The sequence below is a fragment of the Perna viridis genome, chromosome 7 (genome assembly GCF_037379345.1).
Source record: "Perna viridis isolate PV_CMFRI_1.1 ecotype Kerala chromosome 7, ASM3737934v1, whole genome shotgun sequence".
NCBI classification, from domain to species: domain Eukaryota; kingdom Metazoa; phylum Mollusca; class Bivalvia; order Mytilida; family Mytilidae; genus Perna; species Perna viridis.
The window spans coordinates 34,271,440-34,279,506 of record NC_142451.1 but is presented as its reverse complement, the minus strand read 5'-3'; the positions used below and the strand labels follow the sequence as shown (position 1 = coordinate 34,279,506).

At 31.8% G+C, this 8,067-nt stretch overlaps 1 protein-coding gene across 1 annotated transcript; it reads left to right on the top strand.

Annotated features, from left to right (window-relative positions):
- The first annotated feature begins 5,217 nt into the window (after positions 1-5,217).
- LOC148612424 (homeobox protein ceh-30-like) lies at positions 5,218-7,584 on the top strand. The gene is made up of 3 exons (XM_088595374.1): positions 5,218-5,717; positions 6,046-6,247; positions 7,320-7,584. Exons 1-3 carry the CDS (start codon positions 5,360-5,362, stop codon positions 7,582-7,584), a joined length of 825 nt encoding a protein of 274 aa, XP_088451500.1. The 5' UTR covers positions 5,218-5,359.
- Positions 7,585-8,067: the final 483 nt, after the last annotated feature.

Here is an 8,067-nt window from a genome sequence, read left to right as displayed (position 1 = left end):
TACCAGTTGGTATCAAGTGGTACAATGATAATACCTCACCAATATAGGACTACCACAATAATAACACCGTACCAATACAGGACCAACACAATAATGATATCATCATACCAATACAGGACTACTACGACAATGATATCACCATACCAATACAGGACAAGTAAAACAATGATAATACTGTACCAATACAGGATAAACACAACAATGATATCACCATACGTATACAGAACTAATACAACAATGATATTATATCATTAATTTTTGTTCTTTGTTGTGTTTGTTTTTTCCATGTCTGGTCTTTGTCCCTGGATTTTATTTTGATTTTCGCCAGAAACTTGGTTCCTTGGATTACTTTTTCATACTATGTTGATAATACTAAACCAATAAAGGACCAATACAACAATGATCACACCAAACCAGTACAGGACTCATACATCAATGATAATACCATACAAACACAGGACCAATACGACAATGATTATATCATACCAATGCAGGACCCACACATCAATAATAATACGTACCACGCCAATACAGGACTAATACAACAATGATATAATATCATACCAATGCAGAATACATACATTAATGATAATACCATAACAATACAGGGTCCATCCAACAGTGATCATACCAAATCTGTTCAGGGCCCAATAAGAATGATAATACCATACCAATACAGGACCCTTACAACAATGATGATACCTTACAATACAGGACCCATCCAACAGTGATCATACCAAACCAGTACATGGCCCATACAACGATGATAATATCATACCAATACAGGACCCATACAACAATAATACAATACCAATACATTAATGATAATACCAATACAGGATTCATACGCTTACCCTACCGGTACACCCGGTCCATGCTTCTAGTTTTTAGTGGAGCCCGGGTTTTCCATTTAATTTGCTACTTTGTTTTATTTTAGTTACTTTTTGTTGTATGTTGTCTTTGTCTGTTTTCCATGTCTGGTATTTGTCCCTGAATTGCATTCTTTTGATTTCCGCTAGAAACTTGGTTCTCTTGATTACTCTGACTCATACAACAATGATAATACCAATAAAGGACCAATACAACAATGATAATACCAGACCAGTACAGGACCATTATGATAATGATAAGACCATACCAATAAATGACCAATACAACATTGAAAATACCATACCAATACAGGACCAAAACATCAAATGATAATACCATACCAATACATGACATAAACAATATTCATACCATACCAATACAAGATTAATACAACAATGATAATACCATACTAATACAGGACCTATACTACAATGATAATGCTATACCAATTCAGGACCAATACAACAATGATGCCACTATACCAATACAGCACTAATACAACAAAGATATCACCATGCCAATGCAGGATTAATACAACAATGATGATACAATACCAGTACAAGATCCATGCAACAATGATATTACCATACCAGTACAGGAATAATACAACAATGATGTCAATACCCCATTGCAGGACCACTACAACAATGATTATACCATACCAATAGGTAGCAAATTAATGGTATGATATTACCCGAATGGTATTGGTTCTTTATTATATTCCATAAGCATATCGGTTTGCAGTAAGATATTTTTATTGTTGTTTTGGATCTATATTTATTTGGTTTTGTCGTCCAATATCAGAAATATTAATTCATTTAACTATATTTTAAATGTTTTTTGGACTTTGTCTAATTTGCCCATATCTTTTTTATCGAAACGATACTTTGATTTAGATGACAGTATAAGGTAGATACGAGATTTTCTTTCAGAAACAGGTAGTGTGTGAATCAAACTTATAAAACACAATTTATCTAACATTATCATGTAACTATTTGTAAATTTGATTTTCAACTGACACAAAAGGTCACACCTTCGATGTGTAGTACAAATTTGTGTGTGCTATATTTGTAGATAATACAAAGGTAAAGAAGGGATAAGTGTCACATCTTTCATTTGTGGCAACATCCCTTCAGCACCTGCGTATGGAGTGTTTATATCACAACTCGTACGTTATGCCAGAGCTTGCCGAAACTACGCAGACTTTTTGTATCGTACTAGAACTCTAACAAATAGGCTTCTGGAACAGGGTTATGTTGATACAAGATTTAAGTCATCACTACAGAATATCTATGGTCGTCATCATGAACTCGTGGATCGTTATGGTGTATCCATCTGCACCATGAAGACTGATTTATTCAACGGGTCATAGTTTTCCTTTCCTCGTTTGTCTACCCCGGACTTGACTTTTTATGAGCAACTCGGCGGGTGTTTCTAGAAAAGCAGAGGATGCTTAATCTACCGGTGCACTTGGTCCATGCTCCCAGGTTTTAGTGGAGTCCGAATTGCTCATTTGTTTTTGTTACTTTGTATGTATGATTTTAGTTACTGTATGTTTTTTGTTGTGTATGTCTGTTTTCCATGTGTGGTCTTTGTCTCTGGATTACATTCTTTTGATTACCGCTATAACATTGGTTCCCTTGATTACTCTTTCTAGTAAAAAGAGTCTTCATTTCATTAAAATTCAATGCAATTCAAATTAGAAGCAAGTAAAACGATTTTTCCCCATTCTTTTAAAAACTTTAAATATTTCTTCATATAGGCAGACACCAATACTGTGGTCAATATTTCATCTCTAGTGATAATGAATGTAACAGTACTTATTTGTTTCTGTGTATTTGACACGTTTCAAATCTGATAAACTTTTATACATTTTGCCCTATGAATACAAAGACACGTACTTAACAAGACAAAAGCGTAATATTTACTGTGCAATCACATGTGCTATACGTTTAAATAGTAACGTTTCTACCATGAATTTAACTTTAACATTAAATTTCTCTCAACATTGATCTAATATTTCCATAACTCCTCATGCACCATCCACTTGAGACATCAATATGCTATTTCGAAATGTTGTACATTCATAACTTTTCAACATAAATCTAGAGTTTATTGGTTGTATTGTTGATATCAAATGATATTTTCAACAGATTGGAAATATTTAAATGACAGAGAAGTCTATAAAAGAGCTTAAGACCTGCAACATACAATACACAAAGAATCGTGTTAATCCATGAATGGTGAAGGATATGTTCGATATGACTGCCAATTGTCTACGCTGTCGACATCAGGAAAATTAAAACATTATAAAAGGTTCTGAACAATATGCGACATGAGCAAGTCGCCGTTCTAAGTTTATTAGAAAGTTCATTAGAAATCATTTCAGAGAAATGCCACGTTTCAGGTATTATGGAGTCACTGGGAAATGAGTGTCAGAATCACGCAAAATAGTCTTTAATAAGAAGGATTATATTTATTCGCTTAGCATTAAAACTGCATCGAACAAATTTTCAAATCTACTATGGTGCACTTAAAACACTAGTACTGATGATAAAAGGTACATAATATAATGTATGTACACTTGTTGGGATAGACTCAAGTCAACATTTAGCCTTTATTTAGTCTCATATACAGACGGCACCTCTAGGATTTTTAATTGCCATTTTTTGCAGAAATGTTTAACAGTTAAGATAATTACATTTGAAGATTTAGATGCATCAATATTTACTTATCTGCAACACTTACTTCATAAAGTACATAGCAAGTTGTAATAGTTGATTTTATTTTGAATCTTTCAAAGAGTGTATTGTTTCTAGATTTGAGAAATATCTATTATTTTGTTGACAAAACAACTGTCTAAAAGTATCACCTCCTTATAGTGTTTTATTCTTAAAAGAAAAATTTCGAGTTTTTTCATTAAACCATTATTTCTTTGTATTCAATGATTTAAAGGAATAAAACATTAACCATAAACAAAAAAAAAACGAAAAACAAAAACAAGACGGAATGAGTTTAAAAGGCTAAGATAAGCACAGAAACATCAACATTGCATACAACGATATAGTTTATAAATAGATACAAAGATAATTTATATGGAAAAGAGCAATGACAAAAATATCTAGGTGAAAGAGTAATCAAGGGAACCAAGGACATAGCGGTAAGCAAAAGAATGTAATTCAGGGACCAGACATGGAAAACGGACACACACAATAAAGAACACAAAGCAACAAAAAACATACCCACAAGCAACAAAAGCAAATGTGCAACTCGGACTCTACCAAAAACTGGAAGCACGGACCATGTGCACCGGTAGGGTACGCGTCCTCCGCTTTTCCAGAAATACCTGCCGAGTTGCTCAAAAAGGGCACAAAATGAACGCAGTGTTTTTGGCTTTTTTTTTTTTTTTTTTTTTTTTACAAAAATCAAATGAAAAGGAGCAAAGTTCGTATAATCTTTCGAATATCATGAACACCTCTTTCCCTCATTTTTGTGTATAATTTATGCGCTATATTTTTTTAAGCGTGCTGTTGAAAGACTTAAATGTCGACAAATCTTAATATTGACAGTGTATCAATGAAACATATGTCATCCGCACGAATTGATTTAAAACATAAAAAGTTTGTGAATATGCTATTCATTAAAACGGAAGATGATTTGATTTGAATTTTTTCAAAAGGACGCTTACCCTACCAGTGCACCTGGTCCGTGCTCCCAGTTTTTAGTGGAGTCCGAGTTGCTCATTTACTTTTGTTACTTTGTATGTATGATTTTAGTTACTTTATGTTCTTTGTTGTGTATGTCTGTTTTCAATGTCTGGTCTTTGTCCCTGGATTACATTCTTTTGATTACCGCTATAACCTTGGTTCCCTTGATTACTCTTCAACATTTTTACACATTTTTGACCAAGAAATATCATTAAAGATATAATGATTAACGCAAACATTGAAATGACAATTACTTTCATGCATTCATATGACAAAGCCGTTATGATAAAACAATAATCATATAGGTATAATTGGCAAGTGAGCCAAAAAACTAAAAAGAATCACATACTAGGTATAATGAATAAAATTAGATAAAATTCTCACTAGTTAATTAAATGATAAACACATATTAGGAAAATTTTCGTTTCAACACAGTTTAACCGTATTTACTTCTAACTATTACCTGACAATGGTAAAACACTCCCCCTTTACAGCTGTGTGAAAAGGTATTCGTCCAACGTCTTAAGGTTTAACTTTGATTGGTTACTCGACTTGAAAAGAATATCTTAATTTTTACATCATGCCGATCTTTATATTTCTTGCTAATGTGAATAAATCTTATGAAATGCTTCAGTTAATGCTATGGCATCTTAAACTTAATTACATTCACTAGTAAGGAACAGTTGTAATATATTTTAAAGGGCATTGGAATAAGCTATAAACTCTATAAAATGTTTTATGTTCATACTAATGATTGACTTTGTCTGTTAGTGAGTTTTGCAATGTCTTCAGCATTGTTGGATGTTTTATCAGATTCGCCCTGTATGCCAAAGAATGAAAATATAATAAACAGCTGTAGCATGTCTTGTAACTCAATGAGCGAAATTGAAATTGATACATCGTCTCATTCAGAACACAGACAAGTAGCAGAGGATGGTAATTTAAGCCCTCCAGAAATGTTACAAATTCCGCAAATTCCTCAACAAAGACCTTCTTTCCTTATCAGTGATATTTTACGGAAAGATGACAATGTAAAAGTGAGCACTGAGTGTTCTACCTTGTCAGGTTCCGTGAATTGTGACTTTGAATCTGATTGCAGTGGTGACGATGAAATTCAAAAACAATTTGACAAATCACGAGGTATGTTCAGAAACCAATTTTAAAATGTTTGTCTAAGGTATTTTATCGGAATCTAGGATATGTATTTGCCTAATAGCCAGTAAAATAAGAAATATTACGGCAAGCGTAAGACTGTTTAAATAATGTTTGTTTAGATTAGCACCATAGTTAAGATATATAACAGAGTAAAGCATTTTGCTTTACTACCGCAAAAAGAAGATACGTGAAATATGTTTTTTTCTGGTTTTAAGTTACAATCTTAGTTAAGATGTGATAATTATGAGCAAAGCTAAATTGAACACGAACAAATCGTTAATTTATATTTTTGCATGTTTTTTGTTAACTCCAGATGGTTCCGAACCACCATCATTTGCTCTAAACAAACCAAAGAAACCAAGAAAAGCAAGGACAGCATTTTCTGATAATCAACTACGAGTGCTCGAAAAAAGTTTTGAAAGACAGAAGTACTTAAGTGTTCAGGATAGAATGGAACTCGCTCAAAGGTTGCGTTTAACAGATACACAGGTCAAAACTTGGTATCAAAATCGAAGGTTGGTCTTTTCATTGCACTGAATTAACATATTTGACAGAAGTTTATTTTTAATGAAGGCATTGCTTATTTAGGTTTGTTAAATTTTGTTTGCTTTTTGCTTGTTTTTCTTTAGTGTAGCAGCAAACCCAATATCTTATATGTTTTTTTCAAGATCATACGGATACTATGAATGTTCGACTACGGTGCGAACAATGTGAATACTTCATTTAAATACATTTACGGATGGACCATATACCATGTTTGTGTGTCCCCTTTTATAATTTTTAAAAATTACTTGCGCGTTTTTTTTTAATATGAATTTAAAATTCTTATGATTGTACAAGCAGACTCCATTGTATTTTTCTCGGGTAAATTGATAAAACAATTCAAACTAAGCAGAAAGGAATGAGTTCTATTATACTAACATTTTATTTACATTTAAAAAATCACTAAATTGATTTTCAGTTCAGTTCTGATACTACACGCTTCTTGTGTAATTCAATGTTGTTTTATTTTCATCATCATTTAGATTCCAAAATTGTTCTTTTGACTTCTTATATAAAGCCTCAAAACCATCATCCAAATTTTGAAATTGCTTGTATGTTTCTCCATGAATCAAGGTTCTCAAAGTTATTATTAAGATAAGTCCAATCTTAATGCAATGTGCAATGAACTTAGGAACACAAATTTTTCATTTATTTTCTTTAAATCATCTGTTTAAAGAAAATAATGTATTGGGTAGACGAAGACATTATAATTATATAAAGTGCAGGTTCCCTCCTTAAAATTTAATTTATCATTTAAATCAAGAAATATAATTTATGCATTAAATTTAGATTGTTTAAAAGTTAAAACAATACCTTAATTGTCATATAGTTAGCATTAATGATTTACAGTTATGAACATTTTAGAGAAAAAAAGAAGTGTCGATTTATTCTCGAATCAATAACGCTAAACGAGTTGACATTGAATTAAATACAATTAATTGCTTTCTATCTGTATTCGAATAATATCACAACGTATAAATATTAATACTATTTAGATGGTATATTATTTAAACTTTTTTTTCAAATAGTTCATCATATTTGTAGGACGAAATGGAAACGCCAGACGGCGGTGGGACTGGAGCTTCTTTCGGAAGCATCAAACTTTGCTGCAGTACAACGAATGATTCACAACAATAACTATTGGACAACTTTTCATCCGAATATAACTTCACTTGTTTCGAATATAGAACAGTCGATTGTGAGACCAAGATGTCCAATTCCAACTAGTAATCAGTATTTATCGTCATTATTTCTATCTGGAGCTATTCCATCAATTATTTCAACTAATCGAAAACCAGTTGATAGCTAAGTATTAAGCTATCTCGGAACATTGTTATTGTTTCTAATCATTATTATTTGGTTTTGTCGATAACAAATAAATCTTTTTAAAATATCGAGCTATTCATTTGTATTACCAGCACACATATAACGATCAATGTTAAACGATAAAAGCCTAAGGTATTTAGACTGGTATGTTTCGAAGAAAAATTTGTTTTTTGATTTTTTTATTGACAAATCTAAAATCCCGTTGGTAAAATTTGACGTGAAATATGAACATCATCATTCGGCATGGTATGTCCTTCAATCGTGTTCTTTCTAGGAATATTATGGGTACCTTTATGAACTTCCAAGGACAATGTTTTTAATTTGCATATCAAAGCATTTTATGTAGAAAATCTGAGTAAATATTTTTACTTCGAATACTTAGATTTGTCAAAACAAAAATAAAATTATTTGCCTTATCATTTAAGATTCAAGATGTATATATATATATATTGATTGATTTGTCATA

What these genes read in the sequence shown, in the direction of transcription:
- LOC148612424 (XM_088595374.1), top strand. Translation starts at nt 5,360, where the DNA reads ATGTCTTCAGCATTGTTGGATGTTTTATCAGATTCGCCCTGTATGCCA. An exon ending in ACAATTTGACAAATCACGAG is followed by an intron (nt 5,718 to 6,045) that starts GTATGTTCAGAA and finishes TGTTAACTCCAG; the next exon opens with ATGGTTCCGAACCACCATCA. An exon ending in ACTTGGTATCAAAATCGAAG is followed by an intron (nt 6,248 to 7,319) that starts GTTGGTCTTTTC and finishes TCATATTTGTAG; the next exon opens with GACGAAATGGAAACGCCAGA.